We start from the raw sequence: 21,713 nt of genomic DNA, 5'->3' as shown, positions 1-21,713 counted from the left end.
AGCATAAACACTGATAATGAATAGCTCAGTTATATTAAAGCTACGGCGACAAAATTATTTATCCATCAAATGAGACAGTTAAGGAGACAATCAATCCTATTTTCACTAGATTGTCGAAGAAATCGATCGTATTGTTGATCTATTTTAACAGTAATATCAAATATTCCATATTTCAGGTGTTATACCTGTTTCTGAACCATTGTGGTATCCTAGGAAAATATTAAAAAAACCAGAAAAAGAACAAGCGGATACGCTTCCTATCATTTTAACTTAAAATCTTCGAAAATTGAACGATGAAAAATACACATGAGGTCCAAACATGCCCATGGGTTTTTCTAAGTTTTTCCAATACAGACGATTACATCAACTCTTTAGTGCGTAGCTTTAGCTGTCGGGCCAAAACGCAACCCAAGGTATTTGCTGTATTCCTTATAAAAAATATTCAGTGATCCCACCCTAATTGAATGATGCTGGAAATAACTATAATTGTTTGCCACTGGGAATTTTTTTTTGGTAGGTTCAATCTCCAATCCTATCTCCCGTAGATCTGATTGTAATATATTAAATCTGTTCTGTAACTGTACTAAATTGTCCAAAAACAACAAAATATCGTCAGCATACGACAAGTGGCTAATCTTGATACCATCAATCACTTATCGGGGTAGGTACCGTGTGGCTGTTCTAGTTGCGTTATTAAATATGACGAGACTAAGAACTGACCCTTTTTTTACTCCACGACGTATGCGATCACATATATAAAAATACATTTTCAATTACCCCCCCCCCAAAAAAAAAAAAAATAAAAATAAAATAATAATCCAATAAGAGATTTCAAGCCTCACAATAGTGAGTATTTTCTACTACTGTGGTTTGACATGGAGTAGCAATTGGATACATATTGGCTGGATAGTTTTATTTTTCTTTGATTTGAGGTTCTTCCGTTTCTCTTTTAAGCGTTATGTTTTAGATTGTTTCGGTTTCAACGCTGAAGACACCTAATTTCATATAAGCGAAATATTCATGTGACTGCTTCTTTTTACTGGCCATGGACCCTTTGTTTTCTTTCTCAAAATTATTTTCTTTTTTAAAATGATTTTTCAAGTTCCAAGAATCCAGCCATGGTAATTACCTACAAGGAAAGGGTGACCTTCATCAATAGAAATTATAAAATTAACAACAAAAACAACTCCATGGTAGCTCTCTTATAATATAATGAGAAGTTCGGTACTTGTTAATTATCCAGAACATACTTAAGAATTTTGACATGTAAGATCTAAGAAAACTTAGTTTACCTGTTGTAGGTATATTTGAATTAAACATTTAATATATAGAGTTGGTATTTTAGTTAGGTTATGTTGGGTTAGGTTTAGTATTTAATATCCTGCTTTCTATAATTCTTTGTCGCAGTTTTCGTAATTTTGCTAATAAAGTATTATTTTTTCATCGGATTTTGGTATATTCTATTTTGATAAACCTAAATTTGCTTCTTGGGCGTGTTCTGTATAATTAACAAGCACCAAAAGCTCTTTAGAAATGAAACATGTACAAATGCAATGCAACTAAATATAGTAACAAGTGCAATTAAATGTAACAAATACCACAATTGCTGCTAAAATGTGTCCCTTAAATTCTAAAACCGCAACAAACTTATTGAGCCTAGCCTACACAGGTAAAGAATATAGATTCAAATAATTTTCTATTTTCAATTGTTTTATATTAATTAATTTACATTTATTGTTGATTTAAAATGAAAATTAAAAGTTAAATTTGATGTTTATTATTAATATTTTATTTTTTTAATTATAATCAGTTTTCTATATCTTTTAATAGTTATTCCATTTTTTTTCCAGCTCTGTTTTACGACACTCTCTTCACTAATGTTTTTGGAATTTCAAATGCAACAATTGCAGCAGAAAAGATGCTTGAGAAATCCTCGGAGATCTCTACAGAGAATATAACTCGAAATGAGGAGAATATCAGCAATCCTGAAACAGAAATCGATAATGTCGACAAGAGAGTAGAGAAGTCCAACAAGGAAAATCCTATGTCTTCTGGACAAGGAAAGGTTATATTAGGTGAATTCAAAATCTGATGTTAATAGTGAATAATGTATCTTCATGCCTAAAACAAAAATGCGTATCTTATAACCTGTTATTGTAGTCTCAAGTTTGCTTACTTACAATATATACTTATGAATAAATGATAAAATCCCCTAGACCCATTGATAACGACACCGAAACGATGAATCTTTTTGAGTGATTTTTTTTTGTCATAATTACTGGCAGAAAAATACATCCTTACAAATATAAAAAAGAAAAGAAAAAAGAGTCATAACCAATACATAGCCGATTTATATGAAAGAAAGATTGAATTATTAATCTCTCTCCTTCACTTCTCTCACTCTCACTTTTCCCCATTTTTGCCGCAATAAAATTCGAAATATATTCTAGAACTCACAAAAGATAAAATAGTAATAGTAAATTGTCTTTGCGTTTGTGCTTCCAAAAAGTGGGTTCATGTAATTTTAAGTAAATATTTTTAATGCGCATAATTTTCGTAGAACAAGTAAAATAGTGGGTTTTTATTTTCTGTCCATTATACCATAAAAATATTTTTTTAACATTTTTATGAAATTATATGTTATAAATAATTTGATAACATTAAATTGTTAAAGCGGGTACTCTATTTACAATCGGACTTATGAGTTAGACAAGAATAACCAAATTATCGTATAAATTCTAGCTGTTCGATTTTTCAAAGTACAAGTTGTCTTCTAATATTAATTTTAGGAAAATATTCAATGGTTGTGATTTGTCTGTTTTACCGGATTTTGGGTCAAAATTTCCACACTTCCACATTTGACCATTTTCTAAAAATCAGACTTAATTTCACTGTCCTTGGTGCTCAGAAACAAACTGTCATATGAGCCATTCAGAACCTTCAAAGGAGTCCGTCAAAGAGGCAAACCGTTACCGAAGCTCTTGTCTTTATATTTTAATGATTTACAGAGTACCTTGAACAGAAATGGGCCCCGGCCATCTCACTAGCGAATATTCTATTTTCTTGGTTACTGTTCGTTGATGACACGGCTTTGGTGGCCAAGTCAGCCGAGGAGCTTCAAATTCTTCTGAATTTAGCTGAAGCTTAGTTAGAAACAAAGAAATCGAAGCTAAACGCTTCCAAGACTGAAATTGTCATCTTGCATAGTGGAAAATCCAACGGACAACATGATTTGCTGTTTACTTATAAAGGTGAGAAAATAAAGGTAGCCCTCAGATATAAACATCTGGACACGTGCTCGCAGCAAGTGGGAGCTGGACGGATCGCATCAAGTTGATGACTTCTCATGGAAAGGCAGCTACATTTGCTCTACTCCGGCAAAAACACATAATGGGAATTCAGAATATGAAGATGTATAAATATCTCTTTATAACTAAAATCCTACCAGTTCCCCATTATGGTTGTGAGTTCTCTGGGCCACTATAGTGTGACAATTGGAGTCTCTGCAGTTTATGTATTTTAAATAAAAGTAGTTGGCTTGAAAAATAATTTTAGTGTTTGGTTCTTAAGGGTGACCTGGATTACCGAATTTGCGTCGTAAGAAGATTATACAGATGAGCAAGTTTTGTTTACAGATATTAAATTTGCCAGATAACTGTCTAGCGAAGGTGACATGCAGTGAGATGTTGAAATCTCCTAAAAATACAACATGGACAAAACAGGTGAAAGCCCTACTGGATAAAGCTGGCTTCTCATGGGCATGGAATGAAGGCCATAGTGCTCATTATAAACCTGATGATTCTTAATATGTTGGATTTGCGCCTTAAGGACCAGGAGGTTCAGGTTTCACTTACTGGTGTTGAGAAGCCAGGTGCTCTAACATTTTATAAGCAGATTAAAGTAGTGTATCGAGAGGAGTTTCACTTGAGGCTGAACATACCGTGGAGAGCGCTGAAATATTGGTTGCAGGTGCGAAAAAATTGTGTGCCATTGCCTTGAGGACGCTGGAATTCTTATGATGCTGATAACCGTGAGGTAGGTGTGCCTGTCCTCTTTGTTGGGAATATGGAGATAGCCTGGAACATTTTAGGAGTAAATGCGAAAGTTTGGAGAATGTGAGGAAGAGTTGTTTTGAGGCGCACCACGGTTCCCAGGTATCTTGGAGACCTCTTCTAGGACTAAAGCTTGTCGTAAATAACTTCGGAGCTTACGCTGGCTAAATTTGTCGCCTCATCACTGTTACTTTAGAAATTGACTAATATGTTTTATTTCAGTTTTAAAAGTTTGTCTCTTTGTCTTGCCCCGTAGATTTATCTATTATTATATTCATCTCTACTGAAGACAGCTGAGTGGACATCTCAGCAGAAATATTTTTCTTTTTCTTGTTTTCGTTTACTTTGCTGTCTCATTTTTTCCTTATTTGTGCATTTTGCATAAATCAAATAGGAGATGAAGCCCTAAACAAAATAGGTATAACACGATGCTAAATTGGTCAGAAATGGCAATTTCAGAAACTTAAATTAAGAGAAATGAGCTTAGAGGTGAAATGCTTGATATTAAAATGGTTGTAATATCAGGGAGTAATTTAAAAGACAAGTAATAAGAGATGAAGTCTTTGAAATTCATTGGTTAAAATTAGATTGTAATTAATTTCAGAAATCAACGCTTAGTGATGTAAAAAAAAAAAAAAAATTAGTTGTAATATCAGGTGTTAATTTCGGACGTTTGTCACATGCATCAGGATCCGCATAATGGAATATTTTATAAGTTTGTATTGTAGTTAGCGTACCGAAGAAACTGTCAAGAAACCTCTGCTGCCAAATCCCCGCGGGGGCGTTGCATCAATTTTTTGGAAAGTTAATCGATTGTATCATTTTTTCTCTCCCATATGTGTAGTACCAAATTCTGACAGTCAAAAATATAAAAGGGACTGAGGAGGAGGATATAAATGTTGAGCAAAGTCAGGATCCCTGTCATGAGGGAGAGTCAGGTGACTCAATAAAATTTGTTTTTACCGATGTTTGAATGGAGCATCTGGTTTTGTGTTAATTTTATTTTATATTAGGCAGTTAGTGGTTACAAACTAAGTAACTCGTGCTAATAGTGATTAAAACTCTAAAAAAAATGTTTTGATAAAAATACCTACACTCAAATAACTATGTTTTTATGATTATCCCAAATATACAAAATTCTTTGATTTAAGACACCCATCAAAAACTATGAGCCACAGAAAATTTGCCTGATTTTCAAAACAGGAAGAAAGCAGCCAAAGAGGGCGTGAATTTTTTTAGGAAATAACGCCATCCAGTTCTGCATATAAGAGAAATATTTTGTAGAAGTTTCTAACCGCTTTCTGCAAAAAAGGGGAGATTTTGGGTTACCTGTGCGTGTTTTTATTTCTGGGGTGTCCTTTCAGACAGTTGGTTCTAGAATATCAGATTGATGTTCATTAGACAAAAAAAAAAAAATAAGCTCTACTCACTTTTATAATAATCAAAAAATATTGTGCATCGTAGCATTTGTGCCATTTTGCAGCGTAAAACGACAATTAATAAAGCCTTCAGAAATTTTGAGGCAAGCAATGATTTTATATACTATATACCAGGGTTTCCCAGTTTCAGAAACAGGCATACCTCACGGGGGTGCATTTGTAGAAGAAAAAATTTACGACCGATAGAAACAATTCCGTCATTATATTATTGAGATCCCAGTTACGCCTTTGGGCAAGGTTGAGGAATCAAAAATTTGTTAATTATATTTTCAAAAATTGCCTTGGTACTTGTATGATATAGCTCCGACCTAATATTCTTCATCGAATTAGAACCTAACTAGAATCGGTTTTTTTGTCCATGTATGAAATTCATTTACTTTGCGATCTGTATTGAAAGAAAAAGGACGTTAAAATGAAGATTTGGGATTTGCCAAAGACTGAAGAAGAGGCAATTAGATTTTTCCAGGATAAGGGGCTGTTGCCCATAATCTGATATAAAATATAATAATTTCATCATATTTTGTGATATTTCATTAGGGTTGAGCGTCAGAGAAACAGGTTCTACTTAGATGAGGTCGGATCCTTTATCAAACTGTTTAACTGAGATTTTTTATTCGTTTTAGCGGATGCCCTAGAAATTTTTGAACATGGTGGAATACCATTTCCCTTCCGATGTGCCAAGTTGCTTCATTCAAAAATATTCAGGAATGTCGAATACGATATTTGGAAAGCAAAAAACCGCAAGGGTGAGCCTCCTTTTTTTGTCGAAAATCTTTTTGTGTAGGAAATATCTGTACAAAAAACGAAAAAGTGTTAAAAAGAACACCCATCTCCAAAAATACACTTCTACCTCCAAGCACACATAAAAAGTGAGAAATAGTTGTGCATATCTGCCATTCAGAATATTGAAATTTTCTAAAGACTAGGAGTGAAAGTGTGGCTCGTCATAACATATTCAAGGACGCATTTATTTACTCTCACGCCCTATTTGTAATTTCAGCCAATTTTAATTGTATTGAGATCGAAAGATATAGAAACACACAAATTTGATAAAATTTAAGATTTATTATTCGTCAAGAAAATTGCTTAGATTTTTTAAAACTCGTGTGTTTTTATATCTTCGGATCTCAATACAGTCTAAATTTGCTGAAATCAAATATAAGTGTGTCAGAGCACATGGCTAGTTTATGATTAATAACTTATATTGATAAATAAATTATTTGATGAGTTCATTATTAATTAACAGATCCATAAAAAAAATGTTTTTAACAAAACTTGTCAACAAAATGACAAAAGTTCAAGTTGGATTTTATAGCACGATAACTGTAATTATTTACTTGTTTTACATAACATTATATTTTTGTAGATTATATTATTTTAGTTTTTAAATCATTATATTTTTGTAATTTAATTAAACCAATGCTAATAAAAGGTTAGCAACAAATGTGTAAAAATTACAAAAGTAAATTTCAATAAGAACCAGCTGCGCGTTCTTCTAACAATGTAAGTTTTATGTGCTTTTGTTTCGTAAATTGTTTACAGTAATTTATTATGATTTTACAGATTAATAAAGGTTAGGTTTATATTGTGCAATTAAGTTTTTTAATGAGTTTAGAACTAAAACGGTACCATTTTTCTAAAAGTGCGTCATTGCATCGAAGAACCTCTCCACTAAAGTCTTTTCATGAACTTCTTTCTGCTTAGCAACTTCTTCTATGGCTAGCTAAAATAGTTCCCCTACATAGAAATGTAAGTAAAAACGACCAAGATATCCTAAGATGGCACTGCCACAGAAAATCAAGGATTAATCTTTATAAATTAGATTTCAACATAGCTTCTTGAAAGTGTAACCCTTAGTGGGTGGGGGGGAATCTTGAGGTAAGAGGAATGAAGTACAGAGTACATTTTTGACCTTTACGATTTTTTTAGGGGTGGTACATTGCTTGGAAAAATTCCTGAAAAATAATTTCCCTTCTACTGTGCTTTAAGCTGAATTTAATGATAATTTGTTGTCAGTAATTCATGGTTATTCCTCTATTGATTGACGGTGCTTCTCAAATAATCCATAACTGCAAAGTGCAAAATACCTACTTGGAACTGACCAAAAAATATAAATAAGAAATGTCAACATGTCTTTGTTTTTCAGATAAAAAATATTTCCCAACAAAATTCTACAACGCTATATTGCAACCTGGTGCAAAATGTCGAGTTGCCATTGGTCCCTTTCAGATGATCTGCTATATTCAAAACATTAATTCAAGGTCAGCAGATGCTATGGTTGATGTTTTTGTTGTCGACCTAGGGCAGAGGTACGTTTGTGTTCTTCAAACAGAGTTGCCACTTCACTAAAAATTGACTTCCCCTTTTATCAGCTATCCTGTGCTAGAGAAATTAAAAATAAACAACATCTTCAAACAAAGTTTCATGGTAAAACGCTTTGGCTCTGTTATGAGAATGCTTAGCTTCATACTTTTGCCTGTGGCACTCACAACGCTTTTAATGACATTAACGTTTCATAAAATTACTAGCTGCTGGGGTGGCGCGAAGCGCCACCCCAACACCTAGTTGGTGGGGGCGCTTCGCGCCCCCCCAAGCCCCCCCAAGCCCCCCCAAGCCCCCCCGCGCGCGTAAGTCGTTACGTGCCATATTAGTTACGCGCCATTGTAGTTGTGTCCCTGTGTCCCACCTGTGAATATAGATAAAAGAGAAAAGATTTCTCTTTTCGTTATAGATATATATATGTTTTTAACTACGTAAAACTTACGAATATACAACTTTCTTCGATGTCCCATTGTCTCTGCATATAAATAGATTGTCAGGTTTACCAACTCTTGAACATGCAACATAAAATTGTCCATGGGAAAAACAATCCGTATTCAGATCTATACCTCATTATTCTAATGATTGCCCTTGAGCTTTGTTGATGGTGATTGCTAATCGAACATTCCCTGTGTCCCGGTCGTCATTTATATTACCAGTATCCCGGTCGTCATTTGTGTCCCAGTGTCCCAGTCTGTAATTTCTCTTTGAGCGTCCCGTTCGTCATTTATATTCCCTGTGTCCCGGTCTGTAATTTCTCTTTGAGTGTCCCGGTCGTCATTTATATTCCCTGTGTCCCGGCTTTTAGTTTTCTTTTTCTCCTTTATTTTTCAGTTTTTTTCCTTTTTTTAGTTTTTTTTTCTTTTTCAGTTTTTAGTTTTTTATTAGTTTTTAGTTTTTTTTTTTTTTTGTAGTTTTTACCTTTTTTTTATTTTTTTTTAGTTTTTTTTTTCTTTTTTAGTTTTTAGTTCTTTACCTTTTTTTTGTTTTTTTTTGTAGTTTTTCCCTTTTTAGTTTTTTTCTTCTTTTGTATTAATGCTAAAGCCAAGGTTCAAACCTGGAGCCTCTCGGACCTAGAACCTGAAACATAACGCTTTACCAACTCAGCTACTTCGGCTTGAATACATTCGTTTTGAGCAGCTTCCTCGGGTGTTGCCATTGTAGGTTCTTCAGTCATTTTACAATTAGAAATTTCTCTTTCAACGATCTTCTTACAATTAAAAATTTGTCTTTGAACGATATTCTTAAATACCTGTGTCCTGTTCGTCATTTATATTCCCTGTGTCCCGGTCGTCATTTGTGTCCCGGTCTGTAATTTCTCTTTGAGTGTTTTTTCTTTTTAGTTTTTTTTAGTTTTTTACCTTCTTTCTTTTTTCAGTTTTCTTTTTCTTCTTTATTTTTCAGCGTCACTATGAAATACATATCGCCGAACCTTTGTTTTTTTAACTAAAATCTGGTAGACATTGATGACCTTATCCAAGTCAAAATCCCAAACCCAATCATCATCGCTATCATTTTCAGTTTTGATATGTTTTGACTCTCGCTGTCCAGGTGGATTTTCATCTAACTGCGCGGTTTTGCGTTCTTTAGCCGCAAGCCTGTTTTCTTGCTGTTCTTGTGATTCCTCGGCACGCTTTCTTTTCTTACTTTCTCTATCAGCCGCAAGTTTTTTGGCATAGACTCTTTGAGCAGCTTCCTCGGCTGTTGCCATTGTAGGTTCTTCAGTCATTTTACAATTAAACATTTTTCCGTCCACGATCTTCTTACAATTAAAAATTTGTCTTTGAACGATTTTCTTAAATACTTTTAATGACGTCATCGTCATAACAAACATGACGACAACTAACTTCATGACGACATGATGACATGACGTCACTCGACAGGCCCACAGACAAACAACTTATTTTTATATATATAGATTATGCTTCCCTATAGAAATGGACGAAATCATAACAGAACACACATCCGAATCATTTAATACTGTGGCAGCTTGATGCTTATGCCTGTGGCACTCATAACGCTCTTAAAGACATTAACGTTTCATAAATTTATTGCTGCTTCCTTATAGAAAAGGACCAAAGTTATAACAGAGCACACATTAGAATTATTCGAAGTCACTATTCTTTAATATTTCAGGAGATAGGGGGGGGGGGGGTAGTCTCAGAGATACTTTCAGGATAGTCTCAGAGAAAAATACCAAATACAAATTGTTCTTGCTTGAAGGTATAAGGTGAATTATACGGACAAAGTAAGATGTTATATGAAGATATAACTAAAAGTTAGGAAGAAATAACACAATTTCCTAAATTTATGCTGAATATTTCTTTCAATAATTGAGTAATATATTAACTAAATATTTTGAACTCAAAGAGACAACAAAACAAGTATTGTGTCTGCCATATGTTGATGTTTGATGTGTATATTTTGATGATATATTTGTACTTGTTTGAATATGTGTTTATATGTGCTGATGATGTGTCCTCTACATATATTGATGATGTATATATGTATATATATATATATATATATATATATTTTATATATATATATATATATATATATATATATATATATATATATATATATATATGTATATAGATGTTTACGCTAAGAAATAATTTTTTCATATCCAAATTATAGGACACCTTATTGTTTTCTAAATGATTTTCCATGTCCAGTATTATTCTCTATGTTATATTTATTGTTTCACAACATTCTAAAAAAAAATTGTGTTGATAGCATGTGTGTCCTGTATATCGGTCAAATAACATATGTTGTTTACGCCGAAAAATAATTTTTCCGTATCTAAAATATAAGAAACCTTATTGTTTTCTATATGATTTTCCATGTCAAGTATTGTTCTCTATATTAAATTTATTGTTTTTCAACATTCCTAAAAAATTGAGAACCATATTACCTTTTGCTTAGCAACAATCAAATATGTATGTGAGCCTAAAAACGAGCTGGGTTAGTAGCCTCCAAAACCTTGTTTCACCCCCTACTCACCTCAGGGAATTTTGAAGTTACGCTGATTATGAACCATTTCAATCTTGAAGCAAATTATAAAACCCTTATGGACACTCGGATATCCTTATTGTATTTTGAAAATTTGAAAATCGAAATTTTTACTGAGCTCGTACTTGGTTGACAATAATAGATCTTTCTACAAATTCCAATTGAAAGTCAAAATTATGAGTGATTTTCTAGGAAAGGAAAAACCTGGTGATATTCCTTTACATATAAACATATTTTCGTATCTAACATTGGATGTAGTTTACTTTAATTATGTGTAAACAGTATTCTAAAGAATTATAATATGATTTCCTATAATGTTAATATAATTTTTTTTCATATAAAATAATGGAAATTATACTAAAGAGAATGCCTACAAGCAAGCAAATCCTCCATATCCATTTTAGGCGTTTAGGGCGTCGAGTCAAAGTTTCACTTGATGTTTTGACAGTAACTAGCTTGTTAAAGCTTGGTAGCTAGCTTATCGCAAAATGAGCTTGACTCTTTTGTTTTTAAAACTTTGCCGCTCACTGAATATTTTAGTTTTGGTGATCAGTTCTTATCACGTGATCGATAGTTGCCGGCGTTTACTCCCCCCTCCCTGGTGTTTACCTTCCCGGGAAATACCCTCGCGGAAAACATCTCCGCGTAAAATATGCCCCCCCCCCCCCGGAAATTACCTCCCTCAGAAAAATACCCTTCCTGAAAAAATCCTCGCGTAAAATAACCCCCCTCGCATGGAAAATACCACCCCCACGGAAAATATCCCTCGGACCCCCCTCCTGTCCAAAATACCCCCCGGTAAATACCCTCGGGAAAATACCCCCCGTTGAAAATAAGGCTTTCCAAATTTGTGAATTTTATTTGAGTATTGTTTTTTTTTTTTTCATAAAGGGAAGGAATTTTGGTACTTGTGTATTATACGCTACTCTATCAAGTTTACGCTGTTTAAAACTCGAGAACAAAGCGGTTTCCTTGTTAGTTTTTTTTCAGCTTATTGCGAGACAAGACAAATACAAGTACCATAATAGATGGGAAATATAAAATTTGGGCTATATATTTGCACATAAAGGAGGGGAAGTAAAGTATTGTGGAAGGGGTAACTTCTTTTATATACGTAATAATTTCTTTTCGTTTTAAATTTTGATGTTGCTTTTTACTTTCAGTTGAAAAATCTTGTTTTTTTTAATTCAATTTTTGGTCGTTTTTGAATAATTCCGAGAAATCCGGCTCTCTCTCCATAAGAAATTCTGGTACTTCTATATTGTACGCCATTCACTCAAGTTTACGATGCGTAAAATTGGAGAACAAACCGGTTTCTTTGTTATTTTTTTCTTTACTTTAGAAACAAATTTGGGCTATATATTTGCTAATTGCGGGGGGGGGGGGGGCTAAATAATAGCGGGTTTGCTTGCAAAATTTGTTAGGTACAATTATTTTGCATATTGTGAAGTAAGAATTGTTTTGTGACTTCAAACTGTCCAAATACTTTACCGAACCCCCTTATGTGCAAGAATAGAGCCAAATTATATATTCCCCATCCATTCTGTCACTTGTCCTTGTCTTTTCTCAACTAAGGTGAGAGAAAGATACACAAATACCAAAATTCCTTCCCCAAGAAAAAAAAACAGAATTCAGATAAAATTATCAAATTTGGAAAACCTTATTTTCCACGGGGGGGATATTTTTCCGGAGGGTATTTCCTGCGGGGGGTATTTACCAGGGGGGGTGTTTTTCGTGGGGATATTTTCTGGGGGGGGTCGAACGCCTAGAACATCCTATCTATATAGTTCTAGCGTAAATAATGTAATAAGAATTAACCGCCGAATTATGATTGTTAATTATTTGTTTTATTTTTGTTTTTGACTAATAGATAACTCAATGTCTTATTCATTTAAAATGATTTTAAGATAACTTTTAGTTTCTATATGTTTTTTCCTTATTCTCCTTTTTTCCTTTTTTGCTTATTTCGTTGTCGATTTCCGCTTTTTTTAATTTTTTTTTCTACACTTTTTAATTTTGTAAATCTTGATGGACCGAAAATAGATTTTTTCATATTATTCCTAATGTTAGTAAAAACAATACACGCTTCTTACTAACAAATCTTGCATGTAAGACTATATAGCATTGAAAAAAAAAAAGATTAACCATGAAACAAACGTAAAACGTAAAAAAAAAAACAACGAAAAACAGCCATACCTATTTGCATATCTAATGCTGTCTATTAAGTCCACTCAAGCGGGATACCATGCTCCCAGATGTGCTGTTTTCAAGTGCTTCCCTGTAAGAATGCTAGGCATAAAATTTAGGAGTGATTACTCACTTAAGCTGCATGTCGGCAGTATTCTGCGCAAAGGTCAATAGTTAGTACAGATTTTGACAAGTATGAGCAGGGTCTTCTCACTTCTTTAATTTCAACTTGTGTATAGGCACGCCACTTGCTTGGGTAGGGAATTTAAAGTGCCAAAACACTATGGACAAGTGTGTATTCTCTTGATGAGCCCTTGTGTTGGGTTGTCGCCTCTGATTTTTTTTTTTTTTTTTTACTGTTTTTAATATTTTGTAAATGACGACTTATACTTACTTACAACACGACTGCCTGTCCATGGATTATTCTTTATGGTTGATTGTGTATGGCTATGCTATTTGACCTATGTAATTGGATGAATGAGTAGGGTTAAGGCGTCATTCAAGTACTGATCTATATTAATTACTAAAGTAGAAAAACAGTCTTCCTTTTCTCCTTCTGTCTTTTTTTTATGAGTGTTTGTGCTGTTGCATTGGTAATTTATTTTTTCATTATAACCTATATCAGGCTTATCCTCGAATCCTGCTGTCCTGTTTATTGCCCCGAGGATTGCTGTCCTGTTGTGGTCTCCAAACTCAGAAGATAGTTTGTCCGCGGAAATGAATAATGTTCCAAAAAAATGCAAGTAAAATATTACCGAGACTCTGATATAACAACTATGGAATTGCCATTGAACTCTGTAAATTGTTTACTCTCTTCGATCGAACACATGATACAATAAGAAAATTCTGAAAAGTGATTTTAGCAAACGAGAAGCAATAATCTTTTCTTCGATAGCACTGATCAACAGACTTAATAGGCATCAGCACAAACTACAATTCGCGCCCCATGTATGAATAGAGTTACAAACCCCTGCGTTCTCTCCTTGGTGCATTTAACAATGGCCCCTTTTTTGTATATGTGTTTTTTTTTCTAAAAAATACCATAATTTAGCCTTTACTTGTCTTTTAAACAAATTTCAGTAGAAATGTTTAGAAAAGCATCGAGGATGATTGGAAATCAATATAAAATATGTTTTACTGTTTACAGAGGGAAAGTTCCCTTGTCTTCTCTTCAGCCCATTCCGATCGAGGATATCGCTAAAGAAGCTGCTGCAGATTCAAGTAAAGACTACCTAGAAAAGAGGACGTGTAAAACCAAGCAGAATCTTTGTGAACCTACGAATTCATTAAGCATCAAAGAGTGTACTGCGGATTTTGGCGGGATCCCTGCACCTGAAGTCAGCGGAAGCGGAACATCGAGTTTTGACGGTATATATATATATATATATATATATATATATATATATATATATATATATATATATATATATATGTGTGTGTGTATATTATATATATAAAATTAATACTTGTTACATTGTGCTTTAAATATATTTAAATCTATTCACTTTTTTGCATAAAGACAACTTTAATTATACTTAAATATATAGAATTTAAACAACTCTTTACTTAGGTTTTTGGTACAAATAACAGTTCAATAGGGACAAACCCTTTTATTAGACAGTGAAAATAATAAAAATATTCTAGATATTTCGGTCACATACACAGCAGACAAACAATAATAATAGAAATAAAACATCGATATTTATACAAAACAAAATAATTACATGTTAATTGATGCTCTTATCTTTTTTAACTCAGACACAGAAGCAAATCACTTTGATTTCCCAGTTTCCGGTTCGTTAGCTTGATTTAAATGAGAAGGTTCGTTATCGGGTAAACAGAGGTCAAAACATTGGAGAAATGAACATTACTTTATTCGACCGTAGTAAACTGTCATAAATTGAATTTGATCCCAATTCACCCTAGGTTTTTGGATATTCAAATCTAGGTTTTTGGATAAACCTAGCTCGAAATATCCAGAAATTTTGTTACTGTTTTCACTGTCTAATAAAAGGGTTTTTCCGTATTCAACTATTATCTGTACGTCATGGAAAGGCAGTGTTGTCTTCGAAGATACCTACGTTGTTTGCTTTAGTTAGCTGTTCACTCTGGTTTTCTTTTCTTTTAAACGCGCTTTTACTCACTCACTTGTTTCTTGTTTCACTTTCACTTGGTTTGCTTTTTTCTTCTTTCACTTTCTTGTTCACTCACTTGTTGATAAAGCTCTGAAGCAAAAGTATTCCGACGAAGAAACAGTTGGTGGTGACGGACTTATTTGGATAACACATCAAAAGAATTGGTTTTCTGATGATTCCAAATATATAGAATTCATTGTGTTTACCAATAAATAGCTCCGATCCTGAGAAAATTTGTCAGATTTTCAAAAAAAAGGGAAATACCCCAAAAGTCAAGGGTGTGATTTATCAAAGTCACACCATCAGATCAAGCATATCAAAGAACCTTACTGTGGAGGTTTCAAACTCATATCTGTGAAACGTTCAATTTTGTTGTTTTTTTGCCAGAAGAAAATTCACCGATATATGTTCTTTTCTCAGGGTGATCGTATTGAACCAATATTGCTAGAGGATCGGGAGAGGGCTCATTCAAACAGAAATTGAAAGTTCTATGGTCCTTTTTAAATGACTCAAAAATTTGAGGTAACTAACCTCCCTTCCAGCTCCCTTTTTTCTCCATAGACATCTGATAAAATTTTGAGATAGGCATTTTGTTGATTATAGTTAAAAGGTCCCATAACTATACCTCTGGGGATGATATGACCCGCCACAGCCCTCGCAAAAATACTTGAAGTTGGGATATCCGCCGTTTGTATATAGTATTCATTGCTGGGAAATATACACTTGTCTTTCGCAAGGGACGATTTTCTGTGGGGCAGGGGGTTTTCTATGTCAAGAGGTTTCCATGGGGAGGAAAGGTTGCGGAGTAAATTTTCAAGGAGACGTTTTACACAGGGGATTGGCCAGAATTTACTTACGGAATTCTTTTATTTATCTTACTTTCTCTTTGGAGACTAAATTTTACAGGTGAAGATATGCCAAAGAAAATTTGGTGAGGAGGGAATTGTGTTTAAGCATTTTTCGTGGAGGACGATTTTCCACAGAGGGGGAGGTGGATTTCCAGGCATTGTTTTAAAAATGGTCAGAAATTAAATATTAAACAATTTTTTTACTGAAAGTAGAAGGGGCGTTAAAACTTTAAACGAACTAAAAAAATTTCAACATACGAGAGGGGCCACCCCCTCCTCACTCCTTCGCTCTTCACGTGCCCAAATATTTGATAATTATTTAATAGGTTTTGCAATTGCTGAAAATACTGAGGACAATGCCAACGCTAAGCGTAGTATAGATTAAGTGGAAGCGTACAATACCATCTCGAAAAACCATGAAAAATTGGGAATCAATTTTTGATGAAACAGACTTCCATATGCAGTTATTGGTAGTGTTGGGGGCCCAATTTAAAAGATCAGCAACGTGGGTGTAAAATCAGCAAGAAATAAGCTAAAACACATGACACAAAATAGCATAAGCAAGTGTACCTTTCCTTTGAACATGTGAGTTGTCTTTTGGAATCCGCAGATTAATAATCTTTAGCTTTTACGGACGTAATTTCTTTGTTAAACTTAACTTAATAGTTTTCTTGTGTCTTTTGTAATTTAAATTAAATATTTTTAAACCAAGAAAGGGACAGAATTTGCCCTAGTTGAAAAGTAATATTGTAAAATTTGTCATATTTAGTCTAGTGTAAAATCGGCTACCTTTTTAAATGTTGCTTAGTGAGTTAATGCCTAGGGTTTTGCTTAAGTTCTCTTCCTTTCTGTCTGTCATTAAGGTTCAAAAACCATGATTAATTTTAGATTATATTTATATAAAATTGCTTGTGAGTATTTTAACAAAAATTCTATGTTTCTGATATGCTTCTCTAAGCATGGTATCTTTTCAGTCAGTGTAACAACCCCCTTGTACCACACTGGATATGCTTTTAAGTTGACCAACAAAGGAGTTGTACCTCTTCCAATTGACAAGTCATTGCTGAAAACCCCAGTTCTTAACATGGTATCTACACATCACATCCTGCCTAGTCTTGTAAATTATAATACACTAAAAACACCAGTGGCCCAAGAAGGAAGGGAAGTTACTATTGCCGAAAACCCTGAAGTTTGTCAGAATGGAACTTGCTGGGTTAATGTGGCGCAACCCTATGCTGTACAACCGATAGAACTTCCTGATCTCCGAGTTCCGCCCCCGGTTTTGTTACCACCACAAGAATCTTGGCAAAATATCCACAATCAGGCTCAATCAGGTATTTTTGCTCTGTCCACCTATTCTTTTATGAATAATTTTGCCTGAAGATGTTATCCCAATTATTCTGTTCAATTTGTTTTCAATTCCTTTAATTCGTTTTTTTTTTATCCCTACTTTTATTTCACTTAGTTTATTTGAGCAGTTCTTGAAACTATGGGTTGTAGCTCAATAAAGAGCCATGGTGTCGTCATAATGGTAACGCAGAATATTCAGTTAAACAATTCGTCAAATCTATTGGTATTGGCAATTTTGTAATATCTTGGAACAAGATTTCAGATATAAATTAGAGCTACAAAGTAATGAAATAATGAAGATGGTTTCAACGATTGTTTTTTCTTGCTGTACCCAATCCTCCAACAAAATTAATTTGCCGTGCAATATGACATCTTATTTTGAAGATCATATGTTGAAAAATGCTTTCGAGCAGATAATATTTAAAAATTTACAAAACGTAGAAATTTTCTGCAAGCAAAAGTCATAAACTTCCCATAATAAAGTTCATTTCTCCCAATGCCTTTGACCCCTGCCCAGCTAATGAACCGGAAACTGGGAAGTCGGGGAGAATTGCTGTCTCAATTGCGCCGAAAAAAGTAAGAGCACTAAATAATATGTAATCATTTTGTGTTGCATAAACATCGCTGGTTTTTATTGTATTACTGATGACGGTATCTGTGTATGTGATTGAAATATCCAGAATTTTTAGCATTGTTTTTCACTATCTAATAAAAAGATTTATCCCTATTTAAACTGTTAATTGAAAATTTACAAGACCCATTTATACAGGAGCCAAGATAGTATTCGCTACCCATTTAAAACCAAGGATCCATCTAAACTTACTGCTTCAAAAGGAAAATCTCGTATTGACTCATCTTGCGATCCGATTGCAAAAATTGTAATATTTGGCGACATTTTTGCAAAATTTGCAAAATTTGAAAATATGGAACTTTTTAAGAAAAATTAAGCAAGAAAAAACGGGTTTTAATTTTGACAAAGCAGCGAACAAAAAATAAAAACAAAACAACACTTTAATTAAAAAATATTCCGAATACCTCAGCCCCACGTCCCGGAGACTTTCTCAACGGAAAAAAACGAAAAGAACGGAAACAAAATTAAAAAATAAAATAAAAATAACGCACAAAAAAAACAGGACAACTAAACACACGAAGAATAAAAAAAAAAATAAAGAACAACTCAGGTTGTAAGCAAACTTTCAGCACTGATGTTACAACATAAGAAAAAAACCAAAGCGAACGTCTATAGTGCAACCATGGTTCACTCTCGTCTCAACATTCAATGTATAAATAGGAATCTATTAAAAGTGAAGACTATATTTACTTGAACAAACACAAAAGGTCACCAAACCCCAGGTCCATCACCCCCAACTAAGTCTCACAGGTTAACCAACAAATTCATGAATGATAAATTAAATACATTTTTTTTTTCGCCAGTTTAGCTGCAGTCCGTTAACTATTCCCAGCTTTGACCTCATTTTGACTTTTTTTTCTAAAGGTTATCACTTATTCCAGGACAATTATGTAAATCACTACTGGTTGGAGATTTTACCTGCTCCTTAATTAAACTATTATAACTTGAGTTTATCCTAAACTCCCCTTCATCTCTATTTATACTAATACCCCCATACATAATTTTTTTATTTCTATAATTTCTCTAGAACTTTGCAAAAGTCCTGCAGGCGTATCTACAATTTTTTCTGATCAAATAAAATACTGTGATGAGAAAAAAGTTACTAATTTTACTGAGGAAATATTTACTAAAATTTACTTGGAGAAAGGTAAATTTACTAAACTTAAACCATGTGTTGAAAGATAAACATTTCCAGAGATCATAAATTGTAAAAGGAACAGATTTAAAAAAAAAATTCCTTTGTGCTTTTCTTAATACGTATGATTTCCAACAGTATATCAATTTTCAAAAATTCTTTTGATCATGTTATAAGATTATATAGGGAAAGATTAAACTATGCACCCCATTCTTGCTGCACTGCCTATGCACCCCATCCTTGCTGCATGGGTAAGTAAATTCTATTTCACTTAATGTCATGTTTTCTACCCCTGGGAGATGAGTTTCTTAAACTCCTAACTAGTCCATCTCAAAAAATTGCTTTTGATATTTTATTCTTCGTTTCAACCTATTGTTGTTTTTCTATTCAACCTTTTTGTTTTCAACCGCTTGTTATATTAGTAGCTCGTAACTCAATTATTTATGCAGTTTTTTTTATTATTCAAGACCCTACTGTGTTCTCGAGCCTCAACCTCTTTGTCTCGCCATATGTCTGCACCCAGTCTCCGTTATATGTGCCACAACAACTTCTTCAAGAAATCAACTACGCTCCTAGGAACACTTTACCTTCTGGTTATCCCAACACAAGAATGATGTAGCCTCTTCTATATGGCTACTTTTAAGTTTGTTTACTATCGTTTTTTAAAATCTTGGTTTACATTTTGTCTCATACCCACCCTAAAATTTGCTAGGTCTAATTTTTAAGCTACCCATTCTTAAGAGGTAATCTTTTTTTCTTTTTCTTAAATTCTGCGGTCGCATTGTCCCCCACATCCTAGCAAGAACAAGATGTAAGTTAATTAACGTGGATACTTATTTTTAATTTTCTTTTTGTTCTTTTTTCAAGGTTATTCTGTTTCTTATTAACTTTTGGTTTTTATTTGGCTTCCCGCTTACCCTAGCAGGAGCAAAATGTTAAATTTTTATTTATCTTTTTTTTACTCTTTGCTGCTTTTTTGAAAGTTGTTTTTTTTTTTCTTACTTTTGTTTTATGTTTTTCCTCCTACTCAATATTAGATGATTAAGAGCTTGAACGGATTTTACATTTATTAAATTTTATTTCTATTTTCTCTCCATTTTGAATTTTAGTTGTTTCATTTTTCACAGTTGGTTAAAATATTGATGAAAATAGAAGGTATTGAAATGTTTTGAACACATTTTTTGTAGATTTTTGGTTTTTTGGATCCTAATAGTCCTTAATTTATCAGAATTTAGAATATACACTAGACATTTGTCTATTCTAAAAACGTAGTTTTTTTTTAATTGACTTTACTCAGTTTGTTTCATAAAATGTCAATACTGAATTTTTGGAGGAAATTTATCCTTATTCTTTCTTTTCAAACCCGGAAGTATTTTAATTTTTAACAAAATAGTCCACCGTCTTTGAAATATTGACATAGAAAAAGTAAAGTTTTCTGAGGAAACAGTATAAAATATTTTAGTCAAATACCGTCAATTTTGCTGTTTTTTGGGGGAAGGGGCGTTGGGCGGTTGGATCCAATAATAAAAAATTAATGAGATAATTTTACAAGAATTGCCAAGAATATCGTAAAAATGTATTATTCCCAGGAGAGGACTTGGCCCCGAACCCCCTTCCCTCTTTGTGTGCTAAATTTAGAAAAATCATTTTTTTTAAGGCTATTGTTCTTTTTAATTTTGTTTTGCATTTGGTGTCTTACTCAATCTTGTGTGATCAAGAGCTTAATGCCTTTTACATGGTTTCTTTTCTTTTCTTTTCTTTTTTTTTATTTTAGAGTGCATTTGTTTTATTTTTCACTGTTGGCTTGAATACAGATGAAAAAACGGGGTTTGAAATGTTTTGAACTCTTTTCTTAGCTGTTAAATTTATTTTAGATCCTTATAGTATTAAAATTGTCAGAATTTTGAACATGCACTAAATACTCGTCTATTTTTATAATGCTAAATTTTTTACATTTTCGTACTTTAACGTATTCAATGAAATGAAAGGTTTATCCTTATATACTCAGAAGCATTGACTCTTTTTACGTTTAAATTTTAACGATTTTATCAAAAATTCCTGTGTCCAAAAATTTCTGTCTTTGACAGAAAAATACATTTTTCTGTTAAACCCTGGCATTTATGCTGCCGTTTTTTCGAGGGAGTGGGTTAATAATACACATATTATGTAATTTTGGCTAAAAAATACCAAGAAACTTGCAAAACTGAGTTTTTTCAGGGGAGGCCTTTGCCCTGACCCCATCTTTCTATGTATATCCTGTTTCAAACCCTGCTTAGACATTTCTTAAAAAGATTAAGATTATTAATAATATGTATTTTGGATATGTTGTGTCCAACTTATAATTGTTTTATGCTGTTTTGTTTTTAAACTTTTTATTATTGTAAAATTAGCCAAAAGCCTGTCGGACGATATGCGTTATAAATAAAGAAGTGTATTCTCTCTTTTTTATGAAACCGGAGAAAAATAGTTTTCCTCCTTCCTCCTAATAAAAAATACCAAGCACACTAATCCCCCTCACCCTGAATTTTTTTTTTTATAGAAAAACAACAAAAACACTTCTGAAAGTATCAATTTGATGAACTGTCGTCAGAACAAAGCAAGG

General features: G+C 33.2%; 1 protein-coding gene across 2 annotated transcripts in view; it reads left to right on the top strand.

The window, feature by feature from the left end:
• The window catches only part of LOC136035223 (UDP-N-acetylglucosamine transferase subunit ALG13-like), a 100,667-nt gene extending 79,818 nt beyond the window's left edge, over positions 1-20,849 (top strand). The window contains exons 4-9 of one of the 2 annotated variants that reach the window (XM_065716842.1): positions 1,851-2,075; positions 6,115-6,237; positions 7,638-7,752; positions 14,160-14,380; positions 16,970-17,329; positions 19,579-20,849. In XM_065716842.1, coding sequence (XP_065572914.1) covers positions 1,851-2,075; positions 6,115-6,237; positions 7,638-7,752; positions 14,160-14,380; positions 16,970-17,329; positions 19,579-19,730 — 1,196 coding nt within the window. In that variant the 3' untranslated portion in view covers positions 19,731-20,849. Of the gene's footprint in view, positions 1-1,850; positions 2,076-6,114; positions 6,238-7,637; positions 7,801-14,159; positions 14,381-16,969; positions 17,330-19,578 lie in introns of both variants that reach the window. The other variant, XM_065716841.1, reaches the window with a different exon arrangement.
• Positions 20,850-21,713: the final 864 nt, after the last annotated feature.

This window comes from Artemia franciscana, chromosome 14, assembly GCF_032884065.1.
Source record: "Artemia franciscana chromosome 14, ASM3288406v1, whole genome shotgun sequence".
Classification (NCBI taxonomy): Eukaryota; Metazoa; Arthropoda; class Branchiopoda; order Anostraca; family Artemiidae; genus Artemia; species Artemia franciscana.
This window is presented reverse-complemented; position numbering and strand designations above follow the sequence as displayed.